The sequence below is a fragment of the Agrilus planipennis genome, unplaced genomic scaffold (assembly GCF_000699045.2).
Source record: "Agrilus planipennis isolate EAB-ADULT unplaced genomic scaffold, Apla_2.0 scaffold250, whole genome shotgun sequence".
Lineage (NCBI taxonomy): Eukaryota > Metazoa > Arthropoda > Insecta > Coleoptera > Buprestidae > Agrilus > Agrilus planipennis.
The window spans coordinates 33,880-50,996 of NW_020438989.1; the positions used below are offsets into that span (position 1 = coordinate 33,880).

The following is a 17,117-nucleotide window of genomic DNA, read 5'->3' on the forward strand; positions in this document are numbered from 1 at the left end:
AAAGGTATTAAGCAGTTTTATTTGTTTTTATAAAACAAACAAAATGTACTGGAAAACATTAATATAATCTAAAACATAAGCTACAATCTATTCTATACCTTTAAACTTATTTCTGAGCGAAGCTTTCGTAAATATTCACGACGGTCACGTTCTGAGAAATACTTAATTGAGCAGCATAATTTTTTTTTGCAAAATTGATCTGATAGGCCAGGGCCAGAACTACCTTTTACAGTTTAGTTTACACAACGATTTTTGTTTATCACGTAATTTTTGATTTGACGAGTACCTTTTGTTAAACTAGGATATCGACATACAATCACAATTACTATTATTATTACACCATACCCAGCCTAACGAATTGCTGATGGTCTAAAATGCAGGATAAGCATTTTCAGCGTACCTACGTAGGGAATTCCCGGCGGTTTATTACCAAAATCAGATGACAATAAAAAGTAGACTGAGCTTTTTCAGTGGGGAGAGATGGTACAATTGGAGTTGCTCGCATTTTTTTCCACAAGTTGTAATTAAGTAAATTTAACAGGAGATTTTAACGTGAAAACAGTAGAATAGTAGGTTGAAACAGGTCTATTGTTTGACAACACTACATTATTGATGTCATTATTCCCGACCGCATCAACTTCACAGGGACCTGCGGTTCTAGGTTGTAGTCATGAAAGTCACGTAGTACATGGGTAGTACTTGGTACCTAGTAGTATAAGTCCGTTCCACTAAAAGTTCACGCTTATGATCGCGGTTTTTCCTATTTCACTAGCATGTCAGCGTTTTGTTTGGCGTTTCAAGTGGAATGGGTTTAATGTTACGTTAATATTGTTTTTTATTATTTTAAGTATTATTACTATTATTCTTATCGAGTTTAGGCTTATTTACACCTTAAAAGCGCGGATGATTCCTTGGCTTTCTGCTTTTATATATTATAATATCATTCTGTAGTGAATTTGTCACTCCTTTGAGGATTGGTTGGAGACATTTAAAGTAGTTAATCAAATTTCTACGGGCATCAAAACCTACACTCGAATGCTTAAATGAGTCTCGGAACCCAGAGCAAAACCACCTTGGTTCGGGACGATAGTCTGCTGAGGGTTTGGTGGCAGTCTTCTAACAGCTTTGACTTTGTTGAGTGTCCACTAAAGCAGTATTTTCCAAAATTTCAACATATACGTATATACTATTATAATTTTCGTAACATTCAGTATAAATTATCAAATCATGCATTAAAAAGTAATGAAGTTTTCTCTTATTTTTCTATATTCGTAATCAAAAACAGTAAGCCAAAGCTCGGGCAGCACTTCCCCCCACCAAACTTTTCCTTTACCCTAGGACGTACACATAACACACTTGGGGAAACATTGTTCTAGGGACTTTATGGATTTCTAAAGCACTACTGTAATTAGTACATATGTACTTACACTCTATAATGTTATGGCATTAGCATTTCCTAGGCACAATGAGTAATAATCATTACTTCTGTCTCAATAGCAAACTAACCCAAAGGTAGGGAATACCTAATCCCACTTTGATGGTTGTAACTGCTTCTCCCCGTGTTTCTGAACCCACCAGTATCAAAGTCACTGTCAGACCTTATGGAGATTTTACCCGAGGAGACTGATGTCGCATTTTTGTCGAAAAGGAAGAGGGTCCTCGTGCGATCGGAGGCATCTCAAGTTTGCCTCTTATAATCACGCACTTAGGGAAATCAAAGAGTCTTACATTACCACCTCACAGTCGATGCATTTGATCCATTAAAGGGTCTTTGTTGTGGCTTGTTCTAAGGGCTACTTTGAAGAGTTCAATGTCAAGAAGCATATCTAGCGCCCCTATAGGATAAACATCACAGCCTCAGTAATTCTCAGCACCAATCCCCTCAATTTTTTCAGTTGCCTATTAGAGGTGGAAAAGGCAACAATGTTTCACAAAACTGACGCAGGATAAGTCAGCCTAGCCTTTCTAGTTTATCAAAGGCAGACTGAGAGCCTTTTTCTCAGAAAGTCCAGATGGTCCTTTTAGGACAATTTACTGTCCAAAATTATTTAGAAGTACTTCACTGTGTTCCTGCCCACCAATTCGAAGAATCAGGTTTTGTCATTAGTATTTTCTTATGAACAAGGTGACTTCTGCATTCCTCGGGTTGATAGAAAGTCCAGATTCAAGACACCAGCATTCTACAAGGGCGATTACCCTTTGGCTCAAGGAAGAGACCCCAAACGAGAACAAGGATATTACTTTCAGATAGTTCCCATAGGAGTTCATCAACCACTAAGCACCAGATGAGGGGAGATAAGATACCTCTTTGATCCTTCCTGTGTTCATTATTCTCCAAATAGATCATTTTTCTTTAGTGATCTCAATAAGTCGATTGGTCAACATATAGTCCATCCACTCAATAATTAAGAAGGTTATGCCATAGCTGTTTAGGGCAGTTTTAATTACCTTCCTTTGAAATGTGGCTGAAGGCACCTTCAATATTCATGAGCACAGATCAGGTTCACTGCACGAAACAGGACCGTGTCTTAATTAATGTAATTTTTTATTTCTATATATTTACAGATAAAATATACAGCCTTAAGCCACTGTATGAATAGCGGATGCCATATATATTTACACATATATGTGCTCTGTGCTGGAAAAACTTCAGCAAAAATAATACATACTAAAGTGATTCGACTTCTTGGATTTGAACTGTGTGGATTGTATCACCAGCGCTGTTCCTAAAAAAACAAAAATTTTGTTCTTTATTGTTAAAAATTATTGTCGATTTTTTTTCATACAGAATTTCGCCAACAGATACAGCTTCAATTTTTAACATTCTTTTTGATATTGTGCCGTGCGTTGCGACATGCTGATGTAAAGAACTAGTCTGTGAAAAGTTCTTTCCACAAATCTTACACACATACGGTTTCTCACCAGAATGCCCTCTTAGATGAACTTTTAAGCTACTTGAACCGGCAAATCTAAAACGTAAATTTGAAGAAAGCATTTAAAACAGAAAACAATTATAGATATTTTACATAATAAATAGATCTACCTTAAACTAATACCATATTAACTATTTTGGATTCAAACCTTGGTAGATTTCTGTGTAATAATGAAGTATTAGAGGAAATCAACAGAGCCACCTTGTATGTTTGCAGTACAAATGATTATCATTTTCTTTTTGTATATTTATAGCCATTATAGTTTTATAGATAATAAATACGGATTTTTAAAAACGTTACTGTGTTTGTGCTATGATTTTGCACTCAAAATAATTACTGGAATTAATTATTTCTTTTTAATTATCATAATGCACAGCCTATTAGCATTTTATAGAAATTACAAACAAGTAGTTTCAAAAGGAGAGGACCACGCATGGTACCTTCTTGCGGAGTTCCTTTGAGATTACATTTTTTATCTAACAAATGAATTAATAAATAATATATAAAACTAAATGAAGTGTTTACAACTTATCTAATGTAATACATTTTGGAGCAATAACAATGGTGTGATAAGATAAGGTGAGGCAAGTACTGTAAATCGTACCTCTCATATATTTTTGTACTCTATTATAGTAAAATTCTTAAATAAATATTTGGTAACTTGCTAGTCTTTATAGCAGTAAAATATCTTATTAATGATACAAAAACAGAAACACTTTCTTATGTATACAAAGAATTATTACAACTTTAATGCGACAGAATAAAAATAATTCTTATACCAAAGTGTCTTCAATAAAAAAATATTTTTTTTTTACTTTACCATTAATTAAATTTTACTCACCTTTTACCACAAATGTGACATCCGTGAGGCTTTTCTCCTGTATGAGTCCGAAGATGCCCAGAGAGGTGCCCACTCGAAGTAAATCCTTTATTACACACGCCACATACGTGAGGTTTATCTCCCGTATGCGATCTGGTATGTATGATAAGAGTTTCATGACGACTGAACGCTTTTCCACAAAGATTACACGCGTAAGGCTTCTCCCCTGTATGTATTCGCTGATGAATAGCCAATGTGTTAGAACCGGCGAATGCTTTACCGCATGTGGTACACACATAAGGTCGCTCGCCTGTATGCGTGCGCATATGAACACCTACGTAACCCGACTGACTGAAACTAAAAGGAAAAGTCTATTAAAAATAATCTAGTAGTTGTAAGCTTAAGGATTTCTTCGAGAACTAATTGAAGGATATGTGAAAAGAAAATAATACACATTAATAATAATAATCGTACGACACATACGAGCGAATCTTGCAAATATACTCCTAAAATTAGTTACCCTGAATTAAATCAAAATTCCAAAAAATTTTTCTAAGATTTTATACATTTTACTGAAATTTTATTTTAGTTTTTATATATTTAAAAAATGAAGTAATTTCCATCTAATAGAAAGAAAAAAAACTAAACATTTTTATGTATTTTCATTATTACATGCATTATTTGTGAACCATTTTAGTAATATTTAAAAGTTTAAGTAATATCGTTTCAACCACAGACTATTTATCAAAGAGAACACAAATTTTCTGGATTGGGATTCTGAATGAATAATGATTTAAAAATTTTTACTGTTTAATTTCTTCGTGTGTTTGCAGGTATTTACTAAACACATATTTTTACTTCTTACCCTTTTCCACAAATAGGACATAAGAATGGTTTTTCCCCTGTATGAACTCTAACATGTTTTTCTAAATTGCAAAGCTGTGTAAAACTCTTTTGACATACTTCACAGACATATGGCCTTTCTCCTGTATGTGACCTAATATGGATTCTTAAGCTTCTTGCCTGAGAAAAGAATATATTATTGAGATGCAGACTGTGTATCGTCATCTAGTAGTTATTACATCAACTCGCTTCTTAGGAATTTCTTTGGTTTGAGTCAAATACTATCGAAATCGTGACCACGTTTGATAGTTTCGATAGATTTTTGGCTAACGAACTTTAACATTCTTATTACAATTTGATTTATTTATGTAATTTACTAGTAAATAAACAATAATTCACCAACTGCAATTTCACATTATTATGTGAAAGCATAAAGATTTTGTTGTATCACAAAAATAAAAATAAATTGTTTAAATACCACCTTATATTCTAATCTTAGCTTCATTCACTTAAAACCTTAACTTTGGCTGTTTATTGTACTTACTTCAACATACTGTTTTCCACAAAATTTGCAAGTAAGTAATTTGTGGCCAGTATGATATTTCATATGTTTTGATAAACTGGATGCCCATTTAAATGATCTTCCACATACAGAACATAAATGAGGTTTTCCTTTAATATTACGCAGCTCTCCTGTATGCTTCTTCTTGTGTTTACTAAGATTAGAACTTTCTGCAAATGACATATCACACTGGTCACACTGATGAGGTTTCTTTTCAAGATGTATTTTTAAATGTCTTTTTAGAATTCGGGCTTCTGAAAATCCTTTTTGACATACATGACACACATGATCCAAATCTTTAGGATGGGACATCATGTGCACCTAAATATAAAATTAACAATTTTTTTTTGGCATTAAACTACTGATTTTATTTATCTATTTAAATTTAATTACCTTTAGATCTACTTTTAATAAAAAAGATGCATCACATTTTGTACATGCATGTTTTAATTTCTGTGCATTTTGTTTCTGCTCAATTAACAGTGGGTCATCTAAATTATCTTCCCCGTTGTGATCTTCATCAGGAAAATCAGATCTAAGCTGAAATCCAAATGTTATTTACTTTGAAACGACAGTTGTAGACAATACCTCCAAAGTGCAACCATCTTCACTATAATCTACCAATTCAGTTGACAAATGGTCCATTGCATTAACATTATCTGAAAAATTAAGTTGTTCACGAAGCTCTTCTTTTACTTGCTGTTCTGCTATAGATTTAGCAAGTTGGTCCTACAAAATTATAAATATATTCTTGTGTTATTTGGTTATTTAAAACATTCATTACCTGAAATTCAGGACTCATATATTGTCTCAAAATACTGTCCGATTTTTCACACTGCTGTTTAAATGTGTATGCCCTACTACATTGCAAGACACATTGTACGCACATCAAATTTGGTAAACCATCACCTTCTTGAACCTTTAATTTGAAAAAACAGAATTAGGTACTCCTGATGAATTATAAATAATAATAAACTTTGATACCTGTACTGAAGCAAATGAAACAAGCATTTCGTCCAAACAAGCTCCAAAAAGAGGCCTCATGTCGCCTTTTTCTGATAAACACGCTCGACAAATTCTATCAATTTGTAAAGGAGCTGTTAAATATACACTCATATCCATTTTTACTAATCGAGAATACACAAATGTTTGAGTTTTGATTTGAAACGTACGTCTTATTACACAACTGACATATGTTATTTAAATTCACAATTAATAATGGCGGATGAATCACACCAAGACATGACCAACAAGCCGGAAGTGGTTCAAAACAAATTATAAAAGGCTTCGGGTCAAAATTATTATATCTAGAAAAAACGAATAAATATTTTTAAAAATTAATTATATCGACAAGTAGAATTTCTATATATTTATACATCAGCAAAAGTATAATCTAGATAAATTAAATTAGATTATTTTTAAATAATTCATGCAAGAATAATAAAGTAAACTCTATTCTAGCGCACAAAACATTCGATAATAAGAAAAAATAAGATAATAATGAAATAAAAATTTAAAGCTATTGAGATGTAAACGTCTTTTAGTTAATTGAGTGGTTATTGTTCCTACTGGTTCCTACACTAGTCTTCTGGGTCCACATTTCGTGCATCTGCCATTGATTTAAGGCTCCTGAAATTCTGAACTATCTATATTCATCTATGTACATATACCTACTATAGACACCTGCAGTTTGCTTGCAATATTAATTGTGATATTTAATGTAGTACGAAATTGTTGGCAAAAAATACAATTTCTCTAGCCAATGAGCAAATTACTGGTCCATTTAAAAATATAAAACGTCTTACGTATACACAAAGTATTACAAACATCCTTTATGCCTTTTTTGGCAATCTTCACTAAAGTGATAGAAAGTTATAAACATATTACAGATGAACTGACAATGGGTTTACCGATTTGTCGTCTTCGATTGTCTATGTAGACCATTGACTCTGCTGACAGTATATGTTTATCTATAGTGTATGTGCTGACACCGCTGCGTTATACACGATACATCACAACTGACATCAGTGACATGAAGAAGATCAAGAAGATTTTAAGAAGTAAATTGAGGTTATATGTTCCAGGTGCGAAGGAATCGACACAGCTGTGGTGTAAAGTGTAATAAATAATAAAAGACTAGTTAAAAGATATGGGTGGCCAGAAATTTCAATATGATGAAAGTGGAGGCACATTTTTCTACTTTTTACTTTCATTTTTGGTATTAATACTTATTCCAGCAACGTTTTATTATTGGCCCAGGAAACCAAAGAAAGGTTATACACACAATCATTTAAAATTACAGTTATTTTTTATGGCTTGAGATTTGGGTTATTTTTTCAGTTGATACAATTTTTGTAATATCCAAAAGTTTTTCAAGGATTATTTTATTGCAGATCCTAAGGAAGAGGATAAAGAATGCCATTGTCCAGGGTGTTTAAAGAAAAAGGAACTTCTAAAAGCTGCAGAGCCATGGAGAGGTCCAAAGAATTTTTTAATAAAACTAACAATTATTTCCGGGTGGGTCCTTTTGGCATTATTGACTTACAAAGTTTCACAGTTTGATTATGAAATGGCCAATTTTGATCCATATGAAATTTTGCGAATTCCATTGGGAGCTAGTCAGTCAGAGATAAAGAAAGCATATAGAAAATTGTCAGTAATTCTTCATCCAGATAAGGAAACTGGAGATGAAAAAGAATTTATGAAGCTTACTAAAGCATACCAGGTATGCATTTTTTTGTTTTCAAAAGAAACATGAGTACAATTTGCCAATTTTTTGTATAAGTGATAAATTTCAAATTTCTGTTTTTTTTTTGTAAGGCCTTAACAGATGAGGAAGCTCGAAAAAATTGGGAGAAATATGGAAATCCAGATGGCCCAGGTGCAATGAGTTTTGGCATTGCTTTGCCATCATGGATAGTTGAAAAAGAGAACAGTGTTTGGGTTCTTGGCTTGTATGCATTAGTTTTTATGGTAGCACTTCCTATAGTTGTATGTACATAATGTGATTACTAAACAGTTCAAATCTGAAATTAACAAGTTTCTATTTCAGGTGGGTACATGGTGGTATCGCAGTATTAGATTTACAGGTGATCAAGTACTACTTGATACTACACAAATGTATTACTATTTCTTCCATAAAACACCCAACATGATGTTAAAAAGGGTAATTATGATACTTTCTGCCAGTTTAGAGTTTGATCGAAAGCATAATTCTGAAATTATTGAAAGACAATCAGATAATGAGGAAGTTCCACAGGTATTCAAACTACACTAATTATTCTGTTACATACATATTTAAACTGTTTGATTATAGTTAATTAAAAAATTGCCTAATTTGAGCGAAAAAAATAAAGAGAGGCCTTTATGCTTTGGGTACAGTATAAAAGCAAGAGCTATCATACATGCACATTTATCCAGGATGCCACTAAATCCCACAACATTAGAAATTGATAGGCAATGTATTATTGCCAAATGTCCCTATCTTATACAAGAGCAGGTCAATAGTGTTAACCAACTTATCATGTTAGCTTATGCTAGAAGAAGTAAGTTTTATTTAATTTAGAAGTGTGTTGCTTTCTTTAATATATAGGTTTTTCAAATTACTAAAAATACTTAAGTTTTAGTTATGTTTTGGTTATATAATAGTTTTTGAAGTACCATTTTTACTAATTATAAAATTGTATATTTCTTGTATAGTGAGATTGTATCATTACTTTGTGATTTAGTTCAAAGATTACCAACAATAGAGACAATAGAGAATTGCATGAAATTATGCCCAATGATTGTTCAAGCTCTGTGGGAGCATAAATCCCCATTTTTGCAACTACCATACATTTCTGATGACAATCTGAAACATTTTATGTCTAAAAAGGTAAGTTTTTGAAAATCAAAAGGACATTTTAAATAAAATAAAGAAACGATGATTTTTTTCAGAGACAAATAAAGTCTCTACAACAGTTTGCTCAACTCAAAGGTGAAGAAAGGCGAAATGTTTTAAGAAATTTGAGTGATGAAGAGTATGAAAACATTATGAAAGTTTTGGGTAGAATGCCTTATGTTGATTTTCAAGTTAAATGCGAAGGTAACTTATTGAAATATTGCGTTTAAGTTTTCTGTATAAACTCAAATAAGTTTAGCTTAAAGTTGGCAATTTGTAGTAATGGATGATGAAAACCCCACAGAAGTTACTGCAGGTGCAATAGTTACAGTGACTGTTTCATTTATTCGAAAAGACATGAGTACTCTTTTTGGGGACGACACGGTACAGGAGGCACAGGCTATTAAAGAAAACGGCATTGCTACGGAAGCAAAGGAAACCGGAGACAACGAACCCGATCATATAGTAAAGAGACCAGCATGGCTTAAACAGAAAAAAGGTATAACATGGTACTTTTTAATACAGTATTTATTAATTTGCCTATTGACTGATTATTTGAATCTCATATAATAAAACGGCGTTTGAAATAAAGTCATACATGGTAATCTGGGTATAAGCAATTCGACAAATTACATTTTGTCATTGTTAAATCCAGATTACTACATATAAGCTTATTTACATATTGATTCTTACATTGGGTAAGGCTGATATAAGAAATTAGTGTTTTGAAAAATGTCATTTCTATCACAAAATATAATGCAAAAACTGTTGGGCAGATTTTTAGAATTTTTTATGTCATTAAATTGTTGAGATTGCGTTCACGTAATCGACATAGTCTGTACGAACTAATTTAAAAAGTAGTGGCATTAGCATGTTGAAAAACTTATGTCATGTCCAGCCTCGAATAATAGTATGGTTTTAAGTAATTTTTCAGGCGATTTTATGTAATGAAACGAAAGGGCATTTTATCAATAAACCTAATATACACTATTCAGTTTTTCAAATCTTTCAAGTCAAAATTCGGAAAATAACGTTCTAATTAAACATACAGATGTACATATATAGAACTTTTGATAACAATTTATTTGTAGCTGAACAGCCTGTATTGATTCATTTAATGTGAATCGCTTGAAAATGATACTCGTGGTATCGAAACTATAGTTACTTTTAATAACAGTCTAATAAAGTGGTAAAACTATTTGTAACTGTTAAGTAATTGCGTATTTTGGAATTTGATGTTGAATTTACTTTAAAACGAAAGTACTCATTATTTTATTACAGGAGGTGGCAAAAAAGGGAAAAAAACGAAACCAACTAAAATGGCAAATAGTATCAAAGTAAAACCAAGTAGTTCTCCGGTTGTCGCAAAGACGAAACCAAAAGAAGAAAAGAAAGAGAGTGTCAAAGAAAAAGAAGAAAGCGATTCCGAAAGTGATGGGGAATCACACGACGATGACAGATCCACTGATGAAGATTTAAAATCAAGTAGTGTAGATGATGATGATCAAGTACTAAATTTAAGTTTTAAAATTAACACCTATAATTACTGTATGATTAATTTTAGGAGTGGGAACGGTTTCAACAAAAACTTCATAGAAGAGAAAAGGCTTTGGAAGGCCGTTCAAAAGTGTCTCATTCTGTTCACTGTCCCTATTTTCCGCAAGAAAAACAGGAATATTGGTGGACATATATCTGTGATCGAAAGTCTCATTCTTTGTTAACAGCTCCCTATCATGTTACTAATCTTGTAGATAGGGAAGACTGTCAGTTAAAGGTAAGCATTAATGTCAAAATGCTTCATTTTTTGTAAGGATTTTGCTTAATTAATTATTCAATATAAGGGCTTGTTTGCCTTTGCACATAAGTGGTATGTGATAACTTTTGTAACCCTGTATGGGTTCACAATTAATTGTTTCAGTGGATTTACATAAAATTAAGTGTAAATATAAATTTTACATGCTGGCCTCATTAACTCTCAAACTTTTATAATTACAGAATGAAAGATTAAATTATTAAGATGAAAAATCTGTGTTTATGCACAATTGCCTACGTTTCGTCTAACCGTTTATGGGCTCTTCAAGAAATGATCAAAATATATTATACATTTCAAAGGTAAAAAATACATAGCCACATCAAACAAAAACAAAGATAATGTTACAGAAAATTTCTCCAATTAGATGAAACGTAGACAATTGTGTAATAAAACGATTTTTTCCATCTGAATAGTTTCAATTTTTCATTCTGCTATAACATCAGAGAGAAATGGAAATTACTTTTACAGTTACAGTTTCAAAAAAATAACACAAGATTTATTGCACTACAAAGAGCAGACCCATTTTTTGGTTTGCACAAAATGCATTGATAGAAACTAAATGAACGTCAAAAGTAAATTATATCAATTTTGTTAGTAATTTCTTCTTCAACGAAAGACAAATTATGAGATACACCAGGGCTAAAATTTTGTTTTATTTCTTTTGATAGCAGTACATAAGTTATAATGGACTTGAACCGAAACGATGCTTCCATTTTTAAAATTAATCTGCATATACATATATAACAAGGTATTGAACTGTTATTACGGGAATCATATTTTATGATTTAAATCCAAATACGTAGTATATTACAAATGTTAGTTAAATAAATTCATGACATAACTAAAAGCGTTAAAAGGAGTTCAAATTATGAAATGTTGTAACTGTTGTTAAACTGATAATTAAATTTTTTTCTAGTTTACTGCACCTATTTGGCCTGGTGTATACACGTTCACCGTGTGTTTAAGGTCGGACTCATATATAGGTTTCGACCAGCAGAAAGATATTAAATTAGATGTAAAACAGGCACCAGCTGAAATAACCGATCATCCGCAATGGGAATTTGAAGATTCCGAAAACGAAAAGTCCGCACAAGATGACGGAAACGAATCAGAATACACCACTGACGAGTTACCAGATGATGAAGATGACTGATTTATTAATGAAATTAAACAATTTATACTTTATAAATTATACATTTAAGTAAGGTTGATGGCATTTACTTTATATATTTTTTATTGAGACTTATAACTCACACAGACATCTTTTTTCACCTTTTAATTATCGAAATTATTTATTAATACTGCTTGAAGTAATTACTTTATATATAAAATTGAAACACACTAGTCTGGTTAAAAGCCCAAACAAGTAGCTGGTATAATTATCTTTAAATTATTTGTTTTATGTACTGATATCTAAAAAATTGGTCTTTATTATGTATAGTAGATCACAGTTTTGACTTAATAAAAATATTTTGTATTTTTTTTGTATACAAGTGGTTTAAAACTATTAAGTAATTCGTGAGGTTATCGGGGGTGCATAATTGTTTTTAGAAAACCAAGTAATAAATATTGTACTGATGGAATTACATATACGAAATATACGAATGTTATGCATAAATTTATTTTATGTATGTTTCTACTGAAAAATAAAACAAATACGTTTAATTTGCTTTTTCATTTAAAATGACTAAAATTGATCAAATGTGAACTTGTGAGTTGAGTGAACAGTGCATGTAGAATACTTTTTAGAGTGCATCTTTGCACAGTGTAATATAATTAATTTGTTACATTATATTGGGTGGTATGTATAAAACGTAGTATATGTACATGGTAATGCTTCAAGTGTATATTGCGTGGGTACTTACAGCACACAGTGGGGCCAAATTCACAAAGGCTGGCTACGCTCAAAAAAGAGATACTATGATGTACAACAGTAAATAGAAGTGTTTATTTCGCCTACTGCAAATTTCGTAGTATCTATCACACATTTCACAAATTGGGACTGCCAACTGGTATTTACTTCAGAGAAGCTGCTGTTTGGGAAATATTTAGGGGCTCCAATACTATTGGTATGACTTTTTGATGAATATGTGAGCTTGAAGTGTTAAAAAAAAAAAAGGACGAAATTATATATGCTATGGATGGTCGAACCTTTCTGGGGTAATACCATGGAAAAAAGGGGTTATGCTTTATCACCTACGAAACAAAGGGAAGTGTATTGTGATAAGCATTTGATGAGTTATAAATATGTATGTGATTACATTTTAATTATAATACAAAAATTGTTAATAGTAAACTCTGGATTTGAGCAGAAAATTGTAATGGAGATGAAATATATAAATACAGTCATGCGAGTAATTAGAAATTGGTATCTCCACAGTGTAGCATTTACCTTCTTTGAGTTGTAGCATTTACTTAGTTTGCAAAGTATTCACTTGGAAAATGTAAGTACCTAGAAGCAAATATTTTTTCTTGAAGTATTAGTCTCTACATTATTTTATGCGTACCATCCAATATGTATATAAACAACCCCTACCACGTGAAATCTAGAAAATAGTTTAGAGTTTAGATGATGTAGCAATCACTGTATATTTATACAACGAAATTAATATTAGAAAAATTTCCTATATTCCGGTAAAAGTATTAAATAATAATTAATTAATGTGAAAGGGTTGGATTTTAGTAACATTTTTAAATTATTGTTATTTTTACGTTATCAAGGTTTGAAAGTTTGAGACCCAACTGTATTTACAATTATTTAAATCTTAAATATCATAAAGCTGTTTTCAGTTCAGAAAGGAGTTTACAGTTTTTGATTAGCTTTTCAAAACTGCAAAAATTAATTACTAATCTACATAAAATTGGTTGAATATTCTAAACAGTTTATTAGCTGAAAATAAATCGGATGAATTAAAATGGTTTGTACACATCCGGATAAATTTTTAATTCTTTAGCCAATTCTTCGACGATTGTCCTAAACCATACGGGACTATGAAAAAAAGGCGTGTTCAGGTATTGAACATCTTTGCATTCTTTCATTTCATTTTTGCCTAAATCAGTATTGCCATTTACCAGCTTAATGCTGTTAGTTTTGTTTGTCAATTTCGTGTTTCTTAAAGTATTTTTGGTATTGTTCAATTCATTCTGATTTTCAATCACTGAACGCTTTGGTGCTGTCTCAAGAACTATGCCGCTTTTCTGCTTCTCCACTTTTTCCGACACTATGGCATTACCAGCAGCAGTTTTACCAGTTTTATTGGACTGCTTATTCTTAAAAGTGTATTTGTTTTTACTTTTTCTGCCCATTTGTACTTTAAGAACAAATTTGACGCTAAAGTGACAATAAAATTTACCGATTTTATCAAATTCAATGTCAATGACAAAAATTAAGAAACAATATCGTATTTACATTCACATATTTACATATTGCGATTGTTAAACTGTACATCCCGTATATAATAAAATTTTCAAAATTACAGTCCGGAAAAGTATAAACTGCGGGCTGTGGATGAGCACTGACAAAGTACGAAGATACTGAAACGGTGCAACGCTAACTAGTCGTAAGTGAGAATGAACATGAAAATACATATTTCATATATGTAAGAAAAAAAGGCTATTTTATTAAAATGATCTGATTGTAAGTAGTAAGAATAAATCCATTATATTTGGAAGTTACAAATCATAAATCCTTTAATTTTGTTTATTTTAATTTGTAATTTAAAAATTCTAAAATATGAGCGACAATACATAATATAAGGGGCTTTTCTCAAGATTATCTATGTAATAAATAATTATTATTATGATATAAAATATATATATTAAGTGAACTTTACATAAAAGTAGTGTAATACTTTTTAAAACAAGTGCCGTTAAAGAAACGCTACATTATGTAGTCTACGTACAATATACCATAGCACTGCAAATGTTCTTTTGATTAAATTTTTAGCTTGATTGGCTTACTGTTGAAATATAAAGCCTTTAATGAGCGTAGTAGATTCATATTATAATGTAGTATACAAATTAGATAATTCATCCTACCTTTTTTAAATCGCTTATTTACTTTCTCTTCTTTAATTCTTCAAATCTACGTGTTAAATCATCAAAATCGATGTCATCCCCTCCTGTTTTTGCGCCATCTAAAGAATTGTCACTTGGTACTGATGGCAATTCTGGTAAATCTGAGAAATTACCAGGAATTTTTGACCTTGGAGCTGGTTTAGGTTCTTGCTGTTTACTCTATAGAAATAAGTTGTAAAAAAGTGGAAAGATAATTAAGAATAAGAAATACACACCTGAATGTTATCATCTGGGGAAACCATGCTATAAGAAGGAGGGATATCATCCTAAGAAATATAAATATTGTTAAAAATTTATCTAAATTTTTAATTTTATCACATACATTGTAGGTGGTATTTGACTCTTTTGATTCTGCACCAGGTGGAATATTATAAGAAAAGGGTGTTCCAAAGGGTAAATTGTTAGGTGGAGCACTTGCACTAGCTGTCTTTTGGTCATGAGGCATTAAAGGCTATAAATATAATAAAAATTATAGTATGTAAAATATTACTTAAAACGTAAAACGTACTGGGTAAGAAAAAGGTGCCATAGGAGGTTGAGGGTAGCCTACAAATCCAGGTGGTTGGGGCATTCCTAAATTATTTTTGTCACTTAGATCTATCAACATTGCATCTCGACCTTAAAATGAATTGTTTTGAAATTGAAAGTTTTATAATACAGAAAATGAAAATTAAACCTTTTTCTTCTTGCATGACTTGTGGATCAGGTTCATATTCTATATTGTATATTTTTGCTATCTCTATTAAATATTTTTCTACCAATAATTTAGGTGGAGTTTGGATTGATAATTTATGTTTCAACTTTTCACTTATTGTTGCAACAGCTTCTGCACGGCATGCATCACCATAAGGTTTCCCATATTTAGCAGCCAATAAATCACTTATCACTTTTAATTCCTAGTTTTAAAATAAGGGAAATAAATTAAAAATTTAAAAAACATCAACACAATTTACTTACAGCAACATCACTTTGTAACCGTGGAGACACCCATATTAAACTAGAAACTGCTTCAGCAATTCCTTCATCTAGGGTGTTCATCTGTGTTATTAAGCCAAATCTGGCAAGAACAAGATCACAATACATTTCAACCACTTCCATTGCTTCAACCAGATAATCTTCTCTGGAATAATAATTTTTAATTAAGTTGGATATTTCAATTATATAAAAAACCGGTGCGACTATTCGCTAGACACAAGAACGGGGAATGATAAAAGCGCCAGCTTGCGTTTGAGTTTATATTGGTAAAACAAAAGGAAGCGCACGGCCACGACAATACTTATTTTGTTCATGTTGTCTTTTTTTAGTGCAACCTTATGATTCTGGGCAGTCAAAATGGTTTGGTTAGGTTAAACTATGATGGGAAAAGACAACATGAACGAAGTACGTTGTTGTAGTAGTGTGGTCCATAAACAATAACTTTTTTTTACTGTTGTTATCTGTCAAGCATTTTGAGTAAAACATCAGTCACCACTGTTGCACCAACTTTCTAGGGAATGAAGTGTTTTGATGGGCATTGCACTTCCTATTTGGATAGCAAAGCCAGTAGCATTAACGGATAAGAAACGTACAAATGAGTAACGTGAAACCCTATTGTAGTTGACGGAAAATACGGTAAATTGACGCTTTCACCGTTTCCCGTGCCCGTGCCCCATGTTTAGTGAATAGTCCCATCAATAAAAAAGGTCTGCAAATACCTTATAATGTGTTCTACTCTTATTTTAGCTCTTTCAATTTTACCAGCTTGTAAGTAGTCAGCTATTTCTTTTCTTGCTTTTTGTGTAAGCTCAGTTTTCTTTTTTTCTAGCAATTTTAATCTATTTATTGCTAAACGTAGATGCGTTTTCAACTTTGTGTAATTAGGAGAACTAGAAAACATTTTCGATTTTATCAGGAATAAGGCACAGTACAAATTATTAAGAAAAAAACTATAATAAAAGATGATTCACAACAACTTTTTAGTCATCACGAACAATTAACAAATAATGTATATATTTGTATAACGATACAGTCAAAATGCAGATGTCAAAACTTGTTTGGTTATGTTTATTTTCTAATAGCAGTGTTCAATTAGCTTATTTATCACTTTACAAAGCGATCACTTTTGAATATTTTTCAAAAGGTATAAACTAGATGTACATGTTTATTTGTATGAACGCTATCAAATTTATTTTATTCTTTAATAATTTTAT

The 17,117-nt window shown here is 31.6% G+C and overlaps 3 protein-coding genes across 5 annotated transcripts; 1 reads left to right on the plus strand and 2 right to left on the minus strand.

The window, feature by feature from the left end:
- Window positions 1-6,477, minus strand: LOC108740595 (zinc finger protein OZF). Of its 2 annotated transcripts, XR_001938369.2 has the most exons (10): window positions 6,143-6,477; window positions 5,943-6,077; window positions 5,747-5,887; window positions 5,552-5,698; window positions 5,141-5,479; window positions 4,619-4,776; window positions 3,775-4,110; window positions 2,787-2,969; window positions 1,428-2,726; window positions 1-1,145 (listed from the first exon to the last, which is right to left on the minus strand). XR_001938369.2 is itself a non-coding variant. In XM_018474966.2 (9 exons), the coding sequence occupies exons 1-9, from the start codon at window positions 6,278-6,280 to the stop codon at window positions 2,669-2,671; spliced, it is 1,635 nt and encodes a 544-aa protein (XP_018330468.1). In that variant the 5' UTR covers window positions 6,281-6,477; the 3' UTR covers window positions 1-2,668. The 2 variants fall into 2 exon arrangements, 1 of the variants encoding a protein (XP_018330468.1); XM_018474966.2 differs by having other exon boundaries at window positions 1-2,726.
- Window positions 6,478-7,307: 830 nt separating this feature from the next.
- Window positions 7,308-12,516, plus strand: LOC108740592 (translocation protein SEC63 homolog). Its single transcript, XM_018474964.1, has 11 exons — window positions 7,308-7,431; window positions 7,552-7,883; window positions 7,979-8,149; window positions 8,211-8,417; window positions 8,475-8,703; window positions 8,887-9,032; window positions 9,095-9,242; window positions 9,319-9,537; window positions 10,320-10,546; window positions 10,603-10,812; window positions 11,768-12,516. The coding sequence occupies exons 1-11, from the start codon at window positions 7,308-7,310 to the stop codon at window positions 12,002-12,004; spliced, it is 2,250 nt and encodes a 749-aa protein (XP_018330466.1). The 3' UTR covers window positions 12,005-12,516.
- A 1,582-nt stretch (window positions 12,517-14,098) lies between these two features.
- Window positions 14,099-16,951, minus strand: LOC108740597 (IST1 homolog). Of its 2 annotated transcripts, XM_018474969.2 has the most exons (8): window positions 16,623-16,951; window positions 15,886-16,048; window positions 15,605-15,824; window positions 15,437-15,546; window positions 15,251-15,379; window positions 15,144-15,194; window positions 14,890-15,087; window positions 14,099-14,121 (listed from the first exon to the last, which is right to left on the minus strand). In XM_018474969.2, the coding sequence occupies exons 1-7, from the start codon at window positions 16,802-16,804 to the stop codon at window positions 14,908-14,910; spliced, it is 1,035 nt and encodes a 344-aa protein (XP_018330471.1). In that variant the 5' UTR covers window positions 16,805-16,951; the 3' UTR covers window positions 14,099-14,121; window positions 14,890-14,907. The 2 variants fall into 2 exon arrangements, with proteins under 2 accessions (XP_018330471.1, XP_025831454.1); XM_025975669.1 differs by lacking the exon at window positions 14,099-14,121 and having other exon boundaries at window positions 14,450-15,087.
- Window positions 16,952-17,117: the final 166 nt, after the last annotated feature.

Excerpts from the sequence above, each read along its gene's own strand:
- LOC108740595 (XM_018474966.2), bottom strand. The coding sequence starts at position 6,280 with ATGGATATGAGTGTATATTTAACAGCTCCTTTACAAATTGATAGAATT. Across the intron at positions 5,480-5,551 it reads TATTAAAAGTAGATCTAAAG|GTGCACATGATGTCCCATCC; the intron begins GTAATTAAATTT and ends TTTTATATTTAG. Across the intron at positions 2,970-3,774 it reads TGTCACATTTGTGGTAAAAG|ATTTGCCGGTTCAAGTAGCT; the intron begins GTGAGTAAAATT and ends TTTACGTTTTAG.
- LOC108740597 (XM_018474969.2), bottom strand. The coding sequence starts at position 16,804 with ATGTTTTCTAGTTCTCCTAATTACACAAAGTTGAAAACGCATCTACGT. Across the intron at positions 15,547-15,604 it reads AGTCATGCAAGAAGAAAAAG|GTCGAGATGCAATGTTGATA; the intron begins GTTTAATTTTCA and ends ATTCATTTTAAG. Across the intron at positions 15,088-15,143 it reads CCCCAGATGATAACATTCAG|AGTAAACAGCAAGAACCTAA; the intron begins GTGTGTATTTCT and ends TTATTTCTATAG.
- LOC108740592 (XM_018474964.1), top strand. The coding sequence starts at position 7,308 with ATGGGTGGCCAGAAATTTCAATATGATGAAAGTGGAGGCACATTTTTC. Across the intron at positions 7,432-7,551 it reads GCCCAGGAAACCAAAGAAAG|ATCCTAAGGAAGAGGATAAA; the intron begins GTTATACACACA and ends ATTTTATTGCAG. Across the intron at positions 9,243-9,318 it reads TTTTCAAGTTAAATGCGAAG|TAATGGATGATGAAAACCCC; the intron begins GTAACTTATTGA and ends GGCAATTTGTAG.